This window comes from Physella acuta, unplaced genomic scaffold (genome assembly GCF_028476545.2).
Source record: "Physella acuta isolate Inbredline_101_S28 unplaced genomic scaffold, ASM2847654v3 ptg000463l, whole genome shotgun sequence".
Taxonomy (NCBI): Eukaryota; Metazoa; Mollusca; class Gastropoda; family Physidae; genus Physella; species Physella acuta.
Genome location: NW_026731982.1, coordinates 273,830 through 294,575, shown reverse-complemented (window position 1 = coordinate 294,575; position 20,746 = coordinate 273,830). Strand labels below are relative to the sequence as shown.

Genomic DNA, 20,746 nt, shown 5'->3' with positions numbered 1-20,746 from the left:
ACAAAAAGATCTTAAGGATTATTTTATTCTAGCTGCTTTGTTCCCGGAAAGGGGAAGCCATCAAGTAATTGCAGATCAGAGGCAGGAAACCAGTACTGTCTCCCTTTATTCACTCTTTTACCCTTTTATACCCTTTTATATATATATATATATATATATATATATATATATATATATATATATATATATATATACTTCAACCAAAAACAATAAACACAACACAATCTGTTTTGTAATTCTTGTAAAAAAAAATTGATATAATAATTCCTGAAATATTAATTAAGACAAGCGAAATAGGGGAAATAATCACTATCTTAATATAAATATGTATATATCTACATATTTAATTATAAATGTCAAAACAAATCAATAATTACTTTAAAATGTAATAAAATTGTTTACTTATATTCGTATTTACAAATAATTTTTGTCTACAATCAGAATTAAATATATCGTCTATATAAATGCTAAAGTATTACAGCATAATTAAAGTTTTTTAAATCAAAGTTGGTATAAAAACATGCTTAAAAATATCATAGAAAACCATTCGGAATAATACCTTACATTTTACTAAAATATCGGTCTTTTAGTTCAGATCATGCACTTTTTAATTAGCTACTGACTTTTTGTGTTCTTTAAAGATCATTTTTTAACATTGTCACATAGTGATCAGGTATGGGTTAGACCACTGCATTGATTACACACCGTTTTACTGGTAATTGCAAAAACAATATTAACAGAGTTTTACTTGTTTCAAAAGCTATGATTCTGGCAGCATGGTACTTTGGTACATCGTTACGCGTTAACCAACTCAGAGTGAACATAGCGTCAGTTTTTAGATGACTGTTCTAAACATGCATATTCAATTACAAATATATACTGATTCGGAAATAGCTTTTTATAAGTTGTAGTGGTATTATGACAATATTTTTTTACAGAGGGGTCCATGGGGGAGGGGGGTTCGTAATCACTATCGCTCAAACTGTCATAATACTACTATTTCATCGTGATGACGTTGTTGACGTTGTCAAAATTTCCCCAACTACGCAGTTTGCCCATAAGTAAATTTAAATGGAGGTGCCACATCAGTTGTATTTGAGTCTGTATTGTAATTTTTAAAAATTAATTACACGATTAAAACTTGATATATATAAAGTAATTATGTGTGAAGATTTATGTATAATATTTTCTAGATCAATTATTCTTAAGCAAACACAGTATACAGTTGCCTTAAACTTAACACCCCTCTTGCCAAGTGGTACTACCGGTAGAGTTTTTTTACAAATTGCAATGCATCGTAATGGTTATTTTTAGAATGACAACCTTGATACAGCTGTTAATACGTGTTGTAAACGTAGACGCTACTAGACTAGTACAATTCTGCTTAATTGCTTAATTTAGAAATCTAAAAATAAATTTTTAACAAAAATCATTTTTTAAAACTTTGAGTTTAAAAAGTTTCCAAAAAGGCGCCACTTTACTGAAAATGGCCAGAGGGGGAGCGGCCGCTCCCCCTGCTCCCCCCCCTGCGTACGCCTCTGTTGCTAACCATAGAGAAAACAATGATACATGCATATGAAAAATTTACAGAGGAAGAAAAGTTTAGTGGGATATTTTCAAGTAAATGAATGACCGGGGTGGCTGTGAGACAATGTGAACTTTTGAAAAGTTTAGTGGAATATTTTCAATACAAATAAATCAGTGACCGGGGTGGGTTTGAGACAATGTCTAATTTAATTTTCGTTTCCAATTGAATTATATGTAGTATATATATATATATATATATATATATATATATATATATATATATATATATATATATATATATATATATATATATATATATATTAATATATATATATATATATATATATATATATATATATATATGAGACTTTATATGAGTAGGGGGGATGGTGACATTATGGGGTGCTGCATCTAGTGATTATATATGTGATTTTCTAATTGTTGTATTAGTTATTTTAATGTTACAAGTCATACATTTATTAGATACATATATTGATTAGAGGAGAAAGAATTTTTAAATTCGCGGAAATCTGGTAGATTGTGCTGAAGTATTAACATTGTTTACTTAAATTAATTACACTATTTACTTAATTAATAAATATTAACTCTCGAGAACATGCCAAATAATGATGAAACTTGGTATAAATTGATAACACAAGCAGATGATCAAATACTTATGATCTTTAAAGAAAAAGCAGGCTAAAAAAAGACATAAGATTGCGTTGATTTTCATTAACAAATAAAAAAATAAATAAAAAAAAACGATATGCATACAACTGATTGAGTCCACCCAGATCTAACGGGTACCTAAACTCGGAACCAAAAAAATGGTGCGATTGGAGAGCTAAAGAATTGTATGTTAACATTATGAATCGTTATAAACTACCCCACATATTCATCCCCATACAATCATCACCCTCAAAAAACAAAAACTCTACGGCCATATGCCATACTAGATAATCTGCATAAAATACAAACCCTCACTGAACCCTAACCACAACATTAGCATAGACCTCACTCTTCGTCTCCATAGTGACGGCAAACCAAGCCAACAGATGGTTGGTAGTCATCAAGGAATATAATCCAAAATTAAAACTAATTTCTTCCCAAACTTAATCCTAACCTAGTTCTAGCCATAAGACACCGGTTGACACACATCTTGTCAACGTTTCTCCCTACACAGATATCTTGGCGTTTCTCCCTACACATATATCTTGGCGTTTCTCCCTACACAGATATCTTGGCGTTTCTCCCTGCACAGATATCTTGGCGTTTCTCCCTACACAGATTTCTTGGCGTTTCTCCAACCCTACCATTTTTTATGTGTTAAAAGTTTAGATGATTTCAGTTTTCTTCTTGATTTGCTGTCCTACTTGACTCGCACAATTTATGTTTTCAAATTATTTTGTTTTTGTCGCCCAAATACCTTTAAGAATATATTTGGTTGATCGGTTCATTGTCAATGCCAAATTTTAATAAGCAGTGCCGACAGCACACTTTCTTATCTGACTTCAGTTTTAACTACAAAAGATATTGCAATATTTGAATTTACACGTTGTTAAGATATACCTTAAAGCTACAAAAGATATTGTATTATTTTAATTTACACGCTGTGAAGCTATACGTAATGTTTTAATGGCCATGAGGATGTCTCTGTGTATATCATTATTTGTTGTGGAAATCAACAAGTAGACTTCATTTTGAACTTCTAAGCTTTATTCTATAACATGCCAACAGAGTAATTATTTGATCTTCACAATTTTTCCTTTTATTAAACCTGCTTTTACTTCCACAACCTTAGTCATTTGGACGTGTTCTTGTGCTATCGCTTTAGAACACGTTTTGTTTTTATGTTTCATGTTCTCGAGAGTAGCTGTATATCTCTAAATTAATATGCATATTGTTATTATTGATTTAATCATGGAGATTTCCATTGCATGGGTAACCGTAACAGACAATTAAACGAAACTCTTTGCACGATCGAATTTTGTATCTAGCTAAATAAGAATAACACATACATTAGAAAACTCCTTTATATAAATCTAATTGAATCTAAACGTAAAGTCAATATTTTCAGAAAAAATATTGCTTATGTGAACAATTTTAATAAAACGTTCGTTTAATATTTTTCTTTTTTACCAAGTTATTATTGTACATCCATGTAAGTTATTTACATTTTCTATTCAGATTATGTGCATGAGAGGTTGCTAGAACAAATGAACTTTCATCGAAACCAACAACATGCTTCAAACAGTAATTGTTCCACACATTAAGCCATAAGTGTCCAGTTCGAATCCGGGTTCAAGTCAGTAGACTCTCCAAGATCTCTGATGGGTACTTAACTCAGGAGAAGTAAAAGCCGCTGGGCATATCGTTGACCACACTAGTCCTTTATATGACAAGGTAATATAAACTGGTGAACTCTACTTCACTTGCCACATAGACCGTCATTGATTCTACTTCATACTAGAACAGGCCACAACAGACTGACACAACACAAGTATAAACAACAAAAAGTTGGTCCTAGCGAATCTCGTGGCATGTCCCCCGTGAATACCGAGCACGTCCTACAGACTGACACAACACATGTATAAACAACAAAAAGTTGGTCCTAGCGAATCTCGTGGCATGTCCCCCGTGAATACCGAGCACGTCCTACAGACTGACACAACCCTTGTATAAACAACAAAACGTTGGTCCTAGCGAATCTCGTGGCATGTCCCCCGTGAATGCCCTGTACGTCCTACAGACTGACACAACACATGTTCAAGCAAGAGAAAAACGGAATTTAAATGCAAATGTACAAAGCTGGAATATCTTCTTTTAAATACTATCTCGAGCCTGATTTGCTCTCACCTTGTCTGGCTTCCGCATACACTTTGTACATTTCAGGGATAGTTTTAAATCGATTGATCTTGCGCTGAAGTTGTTTGGGCGTTTCTTGGTAAAAATTTCTTTCATCTCTAGACATACCCTTATAATTATCACCATATTTATCCATCAAGTAAATACAGAATCCAGCATCTTCTTCTGACATGCTCATTTTCTTTGGACCTGATATTTTGGATTTCTCTTCAAGATCTTGAATGACAAAATTTTTCACTGGTGTCTTTTGAAAATCAACTTCCATTTCTACATCAAGCATTCCCAATTTTTGTCACCTTTGACTTAGGAACAGGGAAAGTCTTGTTAGGATCAACAGATATTCCCATCTCCTCCAGATTTCTGTCAATTGTTTTTGTTTCATCCCATGCCTTCTTGATTTCTTCAAACTTAGTCGTAGGCATTCCCTTAGCTGTTTTTCCAGTTCTTCTTTCTGTCTTTATCGTAACGAAATTTAAGGTGACGTTTCTGTTTTTTCACTTTACCCATTTTTAATTGCAAATGTCCAGTACAAAGTTTTAAAAAATATTGTGCATACTTTTAGATGATAGCGCGACGTAGCTTAAAAGAAACTATCCAAACTTAAAGAAAATGTACTTTATATAGTTTAAAGCAACATTTTTAAACATAACTCAAAGTAAAAATTTGATTTTAATTTACATTTTAATTGACGTAAAAGTATATTTTAAAAATATATTTTGTTTTGTTTGTAAAATTATAATTAGAAAGGTCGTGATTACTTCTAAATCCTTCTTTTTGTGTATAACGCTTTTATTTTGTAAGTTTACTGGATTATGTCCCCTAACTATTTTAATTTTATGTCACGGCGGATAACTATTGCAGGCGAATGTTAGTAATTTACGAAATAGTAGATTAACACTTTTTAAAATAAATTTAGGTAGATGATCATAATAGCCACTACGCCCCTTTATAATTATTCTTATGAAATTTCATCAACCTAGTTGTAACGGTACTCAAGTTATTGTGTTTACAGACATACACAGAGTCACACGCATTGACACACAGACATACGGACATAATTGCAAAGTCCAATTTTTCCGACTCGATAACGCATAAATGTTTATATATGTAAATCAAGTTGCATGAGGAGACTCAAAGTTTTAAAATATAGTATAAAAACACGTCGAGAAAAGTCGAGATACATAGCTAAGTTGTTAGTGTAATCGGCTTACATGCGGGTACCACAGATTCTAGACCAATAATTCAATGTTATTTTTTTTTCAATTTTTATTTTTTATTTTTAGATGTGAATGATAAAGTTGCCTATCTGAACTTGGCGGGATACAGGGCAGGTGAAGTAGAGTTCATCTGTTTCTTTGTCCTAAGCATATGAAGGGATAGTGTGCTCAGAGACATTCTCGGCTGGAATCGTTTTTGTAAACGATAAAAACATGTTGTCTGAGACTTGGCAGGACACTGGGCAGGTGAAGTAGAGTTGAGTATGTCACCTGTGACGTCAGTATATGAAGGGATAGTCCGAAATAGGTGTTTTCGGTGTTTTTAAAAGATAAAAAACTTCTTTTTGAATGTGGGGTCTGGTTTTTTGTGACGATAAGTGACAAACGTGATGTTTTTTATGGATGACACACGAAACCCACAGTTATCTAACTAGATAACGGGTAGTCTAGTTTTATTCTAAACTTGGAAGATGACGTCATTAGTTTCGTGCTCTTTCCCTAGTGAAAACATTAAGCGATGTCATTGTTAATGCGTTCTTGTCCCAGGTATAAACACTTTTCCGATTGCTTAATCAAAATTGTTTTTCGACATTCGAATATGCCTTTAGTTTTTATTTTTCTTCTTTAAATAAAATTGTGATTATACATTTAAAACATCTACCATATTATTTTCAACAAAATTCCTTATAAAGTTTTCCAAATATCGTAAAGATTCTGATGTGATATCCTGCGAAAATATTTTGCGGACAGAGAGAGAGAGAGAAGTGCTTACATGGGCTTTTATATATTAGGATATTGAAATTTTAAAAATAAACTACGTATCAAACATATTTCTAAAATAAAAATGTAAACTTTATTTATTGCTGGAATTTTTAATTAGTTTTGTATGATAATATTGCAAACAAACATCCACATTAATGAGCAATAACTTTTGAAATATTAATAAACCCAATAGTTGTTTGTAAATATGCATCATCAATGGAAAGTAACTAGGAACATGAGTTACTGAAAATGCCAGACGATATTGAAAATTACTGACTCCATAACTACAAATCCTATTAATTTAATAGCAATTAATTACAGCTTCTGGGAATACGAACTATTGAAAATGCTAGATAATATTGAAAATAACTTACTCGGTAACTTTAAATCCTATTCATTTATTAAAATGTAAATACACGTTTTGGAGAATTAGTTGTTACAGTTAAATGTGTACATTAGGCTGTTGGTAGAGGAAAGCGTGTGGAAGGTGTTGTGATGATGTCAATGGTATTGGTTTGTTCGGGTATATAATGGTAATAGTCATCGTTTTGTTAAGGTGTTAGAACGGGGATTGTGATAGTTGGGTAAACGATAAATTCCTATAGAGTATTTCACGAATGTCGTTTGCCAGAAGTCTATTTTATAGAACAAAAATGTTGGCCAGGATGATAGACAGTCTAGCAGGAATGACGAAACGTGTTTTAACTAAATGAATCTTACAAGATACATATATTATATGTTTGATCTTTTCTTTGTCATGTGTAAACTGTCGTCACGGATGACTGCTTTCATTCGGCTGGTGGGGGGGGGGGGGGTTAGTGTCGAATTCACAAATTATGTATTACTGATAAGCAGAAAATAAAACATATAAATAGCGGCGTATTCTTCGCCGCTCGCCGCTGCTCGTTTCGTTGTTAATAACATGCTTTAACATATTTTACTTTAAAACGGGAAGCAATTTTGTCGCCGTTCGTTCTCCTACGAAGTTAGCAAAAAGGAATGTGACTCTTGAGCAATGATACTTTTTTTTAGATCGACTAAAAATTTTTAAAAATCGAATAATTAGAAGGCTGTGATAGAAGACGACTGTAAACATATAGGTGCTGTACAGATACAACATTGAATGGTATAACGTAGTCTCAGATGTCAGCTAGTCTCATCGCTCGCCTCACAACACCAGTGATGTCAGTGATAAGGGGACCATCGTTGTATTGTGTGCACATGCAAATATACACACTTTAACACATTGCGTTTCACATACAATAAATATGACACAATTTAATCCAGGGCTATCTAAACGTGTGTATCGTTTACATACTTTAAACTACTGAGCCGATCAAAACAAATATGTAATGACGTTAATGCCGTAAAATTGATGTAACAGAAATACGTCAAAGGGAGGAGATATGAGTGTTTAGATTAGGAATTGTTAGGTCATTAGGTAGAAACATGTAGACAGATTTATAACCTGACCATTGAGAACTGGGATGATAAGCCATGTGCAGCTGAGCAGGAAGTCTAGTCTCAGATCTTTGAGTAGTTGTGGGTTATAGTTGAACAGTTGGATTGTTGGAGTGTATTAGTTGTGTTGAATTTGAATAGGTTTTAAAAAAAGTAGGATTGTAAAACAATTGCTGATAGCCGTTACTGTTAGATGCACAGTACAATTCAGCGTACAAAAACAACCATTACAAATGATGAAGTGTGGGCGCTATATAACACATACATTACAAATGACTAAGTGTGGGAGCTATCCCAAAGCCGTCTTGGTTTGTATTTGATGTTTGATGAGTTGATATGGCTGCCTCTAGGCCCATCAATCTACCCTAACCAAATGACTAGGATCCGCGTAATACATAACCGATATTACACTTTGATCTTACCCAAAAGACCGAGAAGCAAACTGATTTAGTGTATACCTTTCTGAACAAAATTGAGTCAATATGAAAATGTTAAATATAAAGCATTAATTCTAGTTTAAGAATACATTGATTTGATATATATATATATATATATATATATATATATATATATATATATATATATATATATATATATATATATAGGTGCTTTAAATAAGTCTTATATGAAAAGTGTGTATTAAATTGTTCACTTCAAGAAAACTATTGAAAACATATATTTAGGAAACCACTTAACTGTGTGTCTTATGAATACAAAACTGAATACAGAAGTATCAAATATCTTTTAGTATAAAATGAAAAATACAGCTTTTTTTTAAATCGCCATTATTAGTGTGTTTGGTCAAACTTGATTTTTTTTAAAGTGTTCTTAAGACCCTGCGCACACATTGTTGCTTCTTAAACATCATGTACATAACATTTGACTAGCTGGATAACAAGTTTCCTGCACATACCATTTCATCTAGCCGGATAACACGAATCATGTTCATAACATATTGACTAGCTGGAAACCATGTAGGCAAATTTAACAGAAGTGCAGCTAAGTAAATGACACAACAGTTACATCAGTAAATGTCGTTATGTAGTCGTAGATGTGAACACTATTTACCTCCTCTTCACCGCATGAGTGGATGTTCCGATGAATGCACGTTACATAAACCCTATGGTTTCGTTTAGATATTGACACATATAATGCGCCACCTTCTATGAATAGGATTGACTCAACACGACATAACACGGTAGACAACAATACGTTAAGAAGCTTTAGTTTTAGTTTGTTGTTACATTAAAATAACATTTGACTATGGTTTTGATGTAGGTTACCAGTACATGCAGTGTATTTTATTATTGCACATAAGCTATTTAAAGCACAAAGCACCATTTCTAATAACTGCCGGCATTACTTGTATGGATATTTGAAGACAGACTAGCTGCAAAGTATATTTATGCAATACTTAACACATGTGTATGGTAATAGACGAACATCCATAGCATGAGCAGTGATCAGGCTATTGCGGTGGTGAATCGAAGAATGGTAATTGTGATGGTGTTTGTAATGTGGGTGTGTAATGGTAATGATGTGACGGGTGGTTAGTTTTTGTGTTAGAAAGTTGGTTATGGTGTGAGTGATATAGTGAAGGATTAAGTAATGGAGTGCATAACGATACATATTGTGGAGGTGATGTTGTGTAGTGTATAATTATAGTTGGTGACAATCGAGTGTATGGGACATGTTCATAACACATCGACTTGTTGGATAATCTCTAATACAGTATAGTTATAGAAGACTGCTTTAAACGGGTACGTGTTGTACATATACATACATTATGGAATAGTGTATTGATTTATTCTTTTCCTACATTTTTAATGTTTTGGTCATTATTTTTTAATTTATGTTTATAGGAAAAATAGAATAGGCCTAGACACCGCAATAAACTGCCCACTGATATAAAAAGTAAAGCGTCGTTAGTCTACAAAACATAAAACGTATCTATTTAAGCTTTATATTTTTGTATACATATATAAAAGATACTTATACTTTCATCAAACGGTATTGACATGCAGTAATTTACCACTATGCTATTTTAGTATAAAAAAACAACAATATGTAGCATTTTTATTAATTACTCTTGAAAAAATCTTAAAATAGCGTATCCATGTACAGTTGTGAATTAATCCCCTTAAATATGTAGATTATGTACATGGGGCATAACTCTTCAAAAGACTATTTCATAATTTTAAAAATATCAAAAACCAAACTAGAAAATTTAGACGTGTCACTTTTAGTGTCAGTAATTACAATGTGTAATGTTGATGGTATTGGTCAGTGTTGGGGATGGTGTGATGTTATGGGGATGACACATCAAAATGGCAATGGAGTAGAAGATGATGTAATGGTTTTAGTAATGCCTATAGATGTTGTATTTAAATTTGATTTGACGATGTAAATAATGGAGTGAGTCATGTTAAACTTGATGGGTTTTAAGTGGTAAGAGATTGCAGAAATATAAGGTTACAAGCGTATTATACAGGACAGTAAAACAGTAGCTTTCTTATGTACAAGATATTTTTTTTGTAAAGAGTGTATCGTTCAGATTACACACGCCATTGACAATATTTTGTCCCACGGCGTCCACTGTAACTTTACTGTGTTTATCATGCGACCTGTGAGGACTGTTGCAGATTTACAATGTTGCTATAGCTGTCGTGATGATTATTACTAGGGTTGATGTAAGGTTTAGATTATCTTTTAGAAGGGGTGAGGCTTGAGAAACGGTAATCGATAATGAAATGGGTAAGACCTAAAAGGAAATATACATTAAGTATGCAGTGTCTTTCATTCTATGCATGTGTACTTACTATCTGCCACAGCCATTTTGTTTTTTTTTTAACTAATCAAAATTTTAATTTTATAATCTCCAACATAGTTGTCACAAAACTGATACATTTACAAAAGTAAAATCACTCACACAGGTCATTGGAAAAAACACATGAATACAATTTAATGTAGAAGGAATATAAATTAAGGACACACTAACAACTCCACGTATTAGAACTCTGGGAAGCATCTAAACATGTAATAACAAAACTCATTATTGAAATAGCTAGGAAAATCAGCATTGCAAGAAACCAACAAAAGAAATACTGAAAAACTCAATTAGACACACTAATTATTTGCAAAAGCACTCTAGACAAATAGATGAAACTGGGAAAACTAAACACGTTCCATACACATAAATATAAAGGCGCTCTCATTTTCAAAGAAGGATTAATACTTTAGGGAGTGAATGAACCTAACACAACAATATAATACTCGAGCAAATACACGCCAACAACTAACACATCCACAGCATTAAAAGCAGCGACGGCACGGTGACAACCGACCCTGAAGCCATCAAACAAAGTTGTACTAAATTGTGTCAACAACTCTTTGAATCAGATAAAGTTGTACTACATTTTATCCACAACTCTTTGAATCAGACAAAGTTGTACTACATTTTATCAACAACTCTTTGAATCAGATAAAGTTGTACTACATTTTATCAACAACTCTTTGAATCAGATAAAGTTGTACTACATTTTATCCACAACTCTTTGAATCGGACAAAGTTGTACTACATTTTATCAACAACTCTTTGAATCAGATAAAGTTGTACTACATTTTATCCACAACTCTTTGAATCAGACAAAGTTGTACATCATTTTATCAACAACTCATTGAATCAGACAATGTTATACTACATTTTATCAACAACTCTTTGAATCAGACAAAGTTGTACAACATTTTACCAACAACTCTTTGAATTAGACAAAGTTGTACTACATTTTATCAACAACTCTTTGAATCAAACAAAGTTGTACTACATTTTATCAACAACTCTTTGAATCAGAAGAGGTCAATGCTGACACCCGGTGACCCAAAACAAATATTTAAAAATTACCATAAAGGCAGACGACGAGGACCGCAGGAAAACAGACACGCCCATCTCTAAAGAAGACATACTCGAAGCAATCAATGAACTCAAACAAAGTCCCGGGTCCAGATGGCCTGACAAACGAGTTTTATAGGACTTTTGTAACTGACCAAATCCCTATGTTACAGGCAGGTTATAGCGACATGCAAACAAGTAGAGACAGCGTTTAATGCATTGCTGTTTGAAACGCCCCGTGTACCTGTAATTGTTTTTCATGTGTGAAAATACTAACAAGATTAGTTGAGTTCATATTCTACAGGTCTGGTAAGTCTTAGCAGAACATTATTTCCCTTTACCAGCTGTAGTGTATTGAGTATTGCCTCTATCAAGATGTGAATACAAATGTACATTCATTAATCAAATAGAGATAAACCATTTCGAACAAACTTGTATTCGAACAGGCGCAGTCTTGTTTATTATTAGCCATCTAATGTCATGAAAGTATGTACTATATAATTATTTAAATGTTTTATTTATTTATTTTTATTTTATTTTATTTTTATTATTGTTTAATTTCTTTTTACAAATGTTCTTTTCAGTTGAGTAGAGTTTGAGCAACGCAATGTGTTAGTTTTATATTACAAAAATAATATAAAAAAAAGTTATCATGAAGGTGATTATAAACCGTTCTTTATTTGTAACGATTTCTTTTGAGCAATGTTACTGGTTTATGTCCCTTAACAGTGTCAGTTACCTACCTGACAAATAATTTTTAAAATTTGAATTGATATAAATCATGGTTTATGATTATATTACACTATTTGAAAAATTATAAGCAAATTTGTGAGGAACTTTAAATGCTTCTTTATTTATAACTCTTTTATTGTGTAAGATTAATGGTTTATGTCCCCTGATTGTTTTAGTTTCTAACACGGCGGATAACTATTGCATGTTAATATTAGCAATTAACGAAATAGTAGTTTAAAGGAATAATTTCTGGCGTGAGCAGAAGCGCGATTTAAACGTGTTGAAAAAAAATTAAGGAAGATATAACATAGCCACTACGTCCCTTTATAATAATTTTACGCCTTTTTTGTGGTGTTAATAACAATGCCCTTACCCCACTTAACTCACGCAAAAACCTAGTCCAAAACAGTCAGTATTATGATAAATAGTTTAAGCTCTTATTGTTACCCTAAGTTTTAAATAAAAGTTTATTTCGATGACTCAAAAATATATCGCTGCTCTATTGATTTTCTATTAGAAAAACTAACCCTAAAGTACAAAAACATGCTTAATACCTAGTAGATCATTTATGATTATCTGTCATTTATGTATAATGTTTGCTGATGAAATGGGTCGAGAACATGATTTGTATTGAAACCGCACTTGATTACTTTCGAAAACGGAAATAAAGCGATCATCGTTTGCTTGTTTTGTCCTCAGTAAGTAGCGCATACATACTGTTTAAATTCAATTTAAAGACATGTGGCGCAATATTACAATATATATATATATATATATTTTTAAAACTTTGTTATGTATGTTCAAATATGCTTTTTACAATTAGCAAACAATCATGTAATATAGCAGATTCATCGATGAATGAAAATGTAACATAATACGGTTGTAACATATCACACTGATGAAAGAAACTAAAGTAACACTTAACGGTTGTACACGTCTCACTGAAAGTAAATGTAGTATTTATTTGTTAATCTATGCTTGTTTTTTTTGTGTGTGTATAAACGCAAAGCAACTGCAAATAACCTGAACATACTTTTTAAAACATATTTTACATAATGTGTTACCTACGTTAGAAAGAGAAATGTACATATTCATAATTTAAAAAATAATGATATAGCATTAAGAAATAATAAACATTAACTACTATTTAGATAACAAAAAAAAGTAGGTAGCGTTTACATGTATTCAATACATTTACTATATTTTATGAAGCGACCCACCAGCCTAGATATTGGTCAGTTAGAAGTAGTGGAACAGTGGCTTGCCAGGTTGGTTCGATGATGGATCACAGACAGAAGCACGGTAGAAAGACAGAGAAATCTCGTTAAATAGGAGCTTGTAAATATGACACGTTAGTACAGCTCTCCACAAACTATCATGTTATATGATTCTAATTATAATGAATTAGTTTTCATTCTTTTAATACCTAGGAAATCAATATTTTACTTGAATATGTATTTCTCTACACACACATAATTAAAAATAATTTCACAGGGCGTAACAAAATCAACGACATTTTTAACGAAACACTGCTCACAACACGAATTAATCATTTTTTAACATCAGACATGTGCAATATAATGTAAGCATAATTTAAATAAAAAACCCACTGAAGACGGCCCATAGCGAGATTATCGTAAGCACTATCATCATTATATCAGAACAAGTAAAACTGTTATGAAGTTAGAAAGAAACATGTTACAATAATATATATAATACAAACAGCTTTTTATAAAAAAAAAGTGAGATAACTTTGACTAAGTATGTAACAAGATGTAACTGCACAAAGGGACACACGCCGGGTGCCACACAGGACTACGATTGCTTAAAATGTATCAGGACAAAACGCCATCAATACCTGAGTACCATCAGCACTGTTACTATTGTTGCTAAAAACGTTAAAAAAGGCTTTCAAAGTCGGGGCTAAGAGGTTTCTTGTTTATAAAAGTGATCAAGTAGATGTTTAGCCAGGAGCAGGAACCTATGAACTAAACACACACATCAACAGAAAATTAGTCTGGCACTAAGCATTTGGCAGAGCACCAATCATAAAAGCTTAATTTAAATAAACGCAGATAAACAGAAAATACCACTGAAAAGTCGCATATCTGAAGTTTTACTACTATTCATACCAACTGCCAAAATTAATTTATAACCTGCATGAAGATGGAAAATGTCATGTAATTAGAAATCATTGAAAGCTTAATAAGGATAGACAATAGTTTAAAATATTCCACTAAACTTTTCTTTGTCTGTAAATTATTCAGATGGATGTATCATTGTTTTCTCTATAGTTAGCAAGTTCGCAAAGGGGTCACCACCCCCTCCCCCCCCCCCCTTTACGAGATCGTCACTTTGTACTTAATAGACTTTTTAACTTTAATTAATCAATCACTGACCTGAAGAAAAGCATATTTCTGCCTTGCGACGCATTTGACTTGCACCATCACAACATTCCCTATTTGAATGCATTGACGCAATTATTGTTACTTGTAACAGTTACTTCCCGTTTTATTATTTAAATATATTAAGGTAGGTAATTACATACGTTTGGTTGCGAAATATAATTAAACATTATATTAATAATAATTGAAAAATTATATGCGGATTTTTGTTACTTTTTTAAAATTTTAAATAGGTTTGCTAAACTGTGATAGTATGATCTATAATTTCTTAGAAATCTTATTTATAAGTCTTCCATTTTCAAAAATCGGAAAACTTAAAATGATGTAACAATTGTTTTGTATAGTTGAGAAAACTTCTAATTCTTAGTACTTAATACCTAGCATCGCCGTGGTTCTTTTATTTCTTTAGAATACAAAGATCAACTAACAGGTCTAACAAGTAGATTATCCATGACTATCCATGAAGCTACAATTAATTGCTATATTCATGTTTAAAAAAAAAAACAGGTCTAACAAGTCTTTGGATATTTGTCATGAGGATGATCATAACATTTTAACTACCACCCCTGAATTTCTTGCTTATGTGGCTAAACAACTGTCTCAGTATCTTGATAATGAATTAGCTGAATCAATATCAGACAATGTTTGGCATTCAAGTTACAAGAAAAAAAAATAAACAAACCGGGATTAAACTTTTATCATCATCTAAAGTATTGTGTCAATTAGAAGATCCTCAAAAAAATCATCAGCTCCACCCCCACAGCTGTTGAATCCCCAACCCAGAAAACACAAGTTGAGCACAAGTTCAGAAAGCTCAGAAGATGAGAAAATTTCAGCATGTGTATTTTCTGTAACAGACCTAGAGGAAGAAATTGAAAGGCTGGCTGGGATTAAGTCGCAGACTAAAGCAATAGTGGACTCTGTCCAGGCTACTGTTAAAGAAGTTGCAAAAAAAATAAAATAAAAAAATAAATATAAATTGAAAAAAAATTATTAAATGTACATTAATTAACTATCTAGAACAGACCAAATAAAGACGAAACCTAATATATAATTAAAAACGCTATTTCAAGATTTATTTACCAGTGATTTAGAAAAAAACAACAGCTTTTTATTTTATTTTGCAAGAAATGTATAGGGGTACATTTTTTGCAGGTTATTACTCTTAATTGATGTTATAAAATATGTGTTATGTATATACACAAATATAAAACTTAAATTAATACGTTTTATGTTTTGTAGACTAACGACGTTTTGCTTTCAATAACGGTATTGCTATTGGTTCATTTATGAAATATTTTTCCTGGACTAATATATACAAATTTAATAATGCCTCTACAACCTACTAAAAAGTGCATCTTGAACATTCAAAAGCACATAATAAAGTAGCACCACCAAACATATCTGACCAAAACATTAAAAAAGTAGTAAAATAATAATTCAATACATTATTCAATATTATGTGCATATATATACAGCACGTATCTGTTTAATTGTATTGACTACCTTTACTGACTTAACACGTAGAGGGGTTTAGATAAGTTTAAAATGTGTATCGACGTGTGAAGATACTGAATTTCAGCCATAAAATCAATATTTACACACTGTTGTAATATTTTGTAACTATAGAAACTGATTTTGGTCGGCGTCGGGCCCCTAAACGCCCCCCCCCCCCCCACATTGCGTTGTCTGACGGTACTGTAGTTCGCCCCTGCACACCATCCTCAACATCACCCTTGGCAATTACTGACACTAAAACGACACGTCTAGATTTTCAAGTTTGGTTTAGATATTTTAAATTATTTAATAGTACTATAAACAGTTATGCCCCTTGTTTGAATTGTATCGTATTTGAAGGGTTAATTCATAATAATGATTCGAAACTTTATTTCAAGATATATTCAAAAGCAGTATAGAAAAAAGCAATATATATTAAATTTTATTTTAGTAAAAATTATAATTCAATACACTTTTGCAAAACATTACCTCTTTTAAAGAAATAAGTATTTTCTTTTTATTTATATACAAAAAACTAAAAGTTATAAAAAATACGTTTATGTTATGCTTACTTACGACGCTTTTCAGTTTATTACGTTTCCAAAACATTTTCACAGTGTTATCTTATTTTTAAAGTAATAAATTTATTTAAAAAATACAACAACAAACAGGTACATTAGAACACATTTTCAAACACACGATTAGAAACATTAGCCACAAAATCTTAATACAAAACAGGTGAAATGGAGGTATAGGGCTACACGAAATTCATACTAAAGTAAACACCTTCCGATTAAAACATCTTGATATAATTAAGGATAGAGCCACATTATCATCCATTAGCACAACACTACATATGGTTAAAAATAAAGAGCATTTTGAAATTAAACATCATAACACCACACTATGGGGGAAATGACATAGGCAGCTGTTATAAAGAAAACTAGCACGATTCCAACGAAACAAAAGCATTATTGGGGAAGACACAAACAAAATATACGGCATCCTAATCAAACAACAAGCGAGACCCATATACACGAGAATTAGTAGGGCCAGGTAACACTATGAAATAGACATTAAAGCTACATTTAGAAACCTAAATAATAAACGCATTGTACCAAAAGAAAGGGAAGTAGCATACAGACTGATTTTTAATACAACTCCAGTTTCACGAAATACAAAGCCAAATCAAAATATTAAAATAACATGTCGAACGTGTAAACAGAATATACAAGAAACTGAGAAACAAATTAATTTAGATTGTATATTAGTACAGAGAGCAAATACAACACTTGCGAAAATATTAAAAACCACCAATCAAACAGCCCAACGGAAATATGTGATGTAGCGCCCCGATAACCTGCATAAGCTAAGCGGATGGGGTTACTTCTTTAATACATAAACACATATATAGTGAGGCTTAAAAACTGTTGAAGTAACATACGAGGCTTGCCCCTACAATATATCAACCAAACCCTATCAATGATACTGAAATGGAAATATATTTTATAATGTATGCAGTATATTAATGTGAAATAACAATTTGGAGAGCATAACATGAACTTATCTTTAACAATAACTAGAAATACCTGCAAAATACTACACATAACCCTATTTAAAGCTATGTTACTCAACATTATTTAGGCCGTATTGTAAGTGTTTTTCATTATAGGGTATCGACGACGTCATTTCTTTTGAGGGGGTAGGCGGCTTAGACGTAATGTGTCGAGAACATGAGTTGTGTTGCTATTTTCTATTTTACTTAAGCTTTATATAGCTTTATGTACACTTGTTGTCTCTATAGCCCAGCTTGTTTAATACACGTTTAAAAATGGTCAGTTTTTGCTTTAATCCAATGGTACTGTAAACACAAGACAGTTATAAAGCAACCCACCGGAACTAATACACATGGTCAGTTTTTGCTTTAATCCAATGGTACTGTAAACACAAGACAGTTATAAAGCAACCCACTGGAACCAATGCCACACCCCGTCCTGCAACACAACTGACCCATAGAGTTACCAGGCACCATGGCGTAGTAAATAACAGTATGGGAGGGGTGGGGTATGGTTTATTGGTAGAGTACTGGATTTTTTTAAAAACTAAACTGATAAAACCGGATAGTATGGGCCACTGCCTTACAATGTCTCTGTAGTTGTTACGAACATTTGAAGTCGTCCACTGAGTGTAGTGTTATCGTTGGTTCAGACCCTAGCAAATAATGCCGTCGTTGTCTATTTGTTTGTATCAATGGTAACTGAACCAGTCATAGTCAAATCTTACATATGCTTTTATATAAATATAACATACACTAGGCACAAAAGAGAATGCAATGTGTTACTCATAAAAAATAATATATAGCAAGTAATCAGTAGCATTCACTCTGCGCATGTATATCTACTATCTACAACAATCATTTTTTGCTGTTTTCTTTTTTTTTTATTTACCATCATTGTACTTGTAAACTTAAAGATTGTAGTGAATTAATTTAATAAGGTGAAAGCAAAAGGATCATAGCAACTTAAATACAATTTAGATGAATATTACATTATTCTAGTTACTTCCCATATTAAAAAAAAAAGAAAAAAAAAGGTAACTAACTTGTATCTATGTAAACTACGGGTTCAAACTTGAAATACAATTAAATACACGTTATTCTCAAATATGTATATTAGAATTAATTTTTAAAAGAAGATATAGACTTAACGATGTTACGAATGATTTTTAAAAATTGTGTTTCTCTTGTTTTTGGTTATGCATTTTAATTATACAAGTAATACCTTTATTAGATGCAAGATTCGATCAGTCGAGAATGTTTATTTTAATAAACGATCAATGCTCATTTACAATGTGGTATTGAAATGTTTTCATGATAAAAATAATTATCAGTTCTCGAGAACAGACCAAATACAGACGGAACGTGTTATAAAGCGATATGACAAGCTGATTATTAAATACTTATGACCATCGAAGAACAAACGGGCTTAAGAAATGACAGAAGATTTTTTTTTCATCACAAAACACAGTTCGATTCGGGTTCACGTCAACAGACGTTCCCTGAGTCCACCCAGCTCTGATGGGTACCTAACTCACGTTAGAGTATGTAAAGGCGGCCGGGCATAGTGCTGACCACACTATCCTTTTATATGCCGAGTTCACAGATGCCAGTGCACTCTATTTTATTCACCCCGTAAACCGTCAGGTATGAAATATAACTTGTTTTTACACATAAACTGCGTCAGGGTTTGATTAACACAGCACGGCATATTCTAACTCCATGCTAATTAAAATAACACTAATCTATATGTTGTAGGTAAACATTAAGTCAGACGTATTGTCAACAATGCTTTTTAAATCTTGTCATTGACAATGAACCAAAATCAACAAGAAAACTAAAATCATGTAAAGAGAGTGTGGTTGGAGGAGCGCCAAGATATTAAGGGGTGTAGGGAAAAACGTTCATATATGTAAATCACGGTCTTAAAGCTAGATATATATTAGGGTTAGGTTAGAGAAGTAATTAGTTTTAATTATCAATTTAAATGCTTACAAACTCTGGATGTGAACTCTATATGGAATGTAGCGATCGAATATAGGTTTGTTTTGTCATCAGTAAGGATGCGATAATACTTTGGTAAATTTCAATAGTAAGTTTGATCTTTTAATACGATTGTCAACGCACTTTTGAAGTACTAGACGTTACACCCTCATGATTTTTGCATCAAAACGAAATTTAAAAAAAAAATGTCTCAGGGTTAAGTTAGTTTTAATTATTGATATTCATATGATATGCGGTCTTCATATCGGAGATGCAGCGATTATATGTTGGCTTGTTTTGTCGTTATTTCAGCGACATAGTGTGAGGTCTGTGTTGAAGTTAAAATTATAGTTTAGTGAGGGTTGTTATTGTGTGGACATGGTCTAGTGTGGGTTTAAGTTTAGTGAGGGTTGGGATTGTGCGGACATGGTCTAGTGTGGGTTTAAGTTTAGTGAGGGTTGGGATTGTGTGGACATGGTCTAGTGTGGGTTTAAGTTTAGTGAGGGTTGGGATTGTGTGGACATGGTCTAGTGTGGGTTTAAGTTTAGTGAGGGTTGGGATTGTGTGGACATGGTCTAGTGTGGGTTTAAGTTTAGTGAGGGTTGGGATTGTGTGGACATGGTCTAGTGTGGGTTTAAGTTTAGTGAGGGTTGGGATTGTCTGGACATGGTCGAGTGTGGGTTTAAGTTTAGTGAGGGTTGGGATTGTGTGGACATGGTCTAGTGTGGGTTTAAGTTTAGTGAGGGTTGGGATTGTGTGGACATGGTCTAGTGTGGGTTTAAGTTTAGTGAGGGTTGGGATTGTGTGGACATGGTCTAGTGTGGGTTTAAGTTTAGTGAGGGTTGGGATTGTG

The 20,746-nt window shown here is 32.5% G+C and overlaps 1 protein-coding gene and 1 pseudogene across 1 annotated transcript; one reads left to right on the top strand and one right to left on the bottom strand.

Moving 5' to 3' along the window:
* Window positions 1-4,305: 4,305 nt before the first annotated feature.
* Window positions 4,306-4,899, bottom strand: LOC131943619 (nucleolar protein 16-like; annotated as a pseudogene).
* Window positions 4,900-15,177: 10,278 nt separating this feature from the next.
* LOC131943599 (protein CUSTOS-like) lies at window positions 15,178-15,822 on the top strand. The gene is made up of 3 exons (XM_059303806.1): window positions 15,178-15,182; window positions 15,366-15,514; window positions 15,608-15,822. Exons 1-3 carry the CDS (start codon window positions 15,178-15,180, stop codon window positions 15,820-15,822), a joined length of 369 nt encoding a protein of 122 aa, XP_059159789.1.
* The last annotated feature ends 4,924 nt before the right edge of the window (window positions 15,823-20,746 follow it).

What these genes read in the sequence shown, in the direction of transcription:
- LOC131943599 (XM_059303806.1), top strand. An exon ending in AGACAATGTTTGGCATTCAA is followed by an intron (nt 15,515 to 15,607) that starts GTTACAAGAAAA and finishes AAAAATCATCAG; the next exon opens with CTCCACCCCCACAGCTGTTG.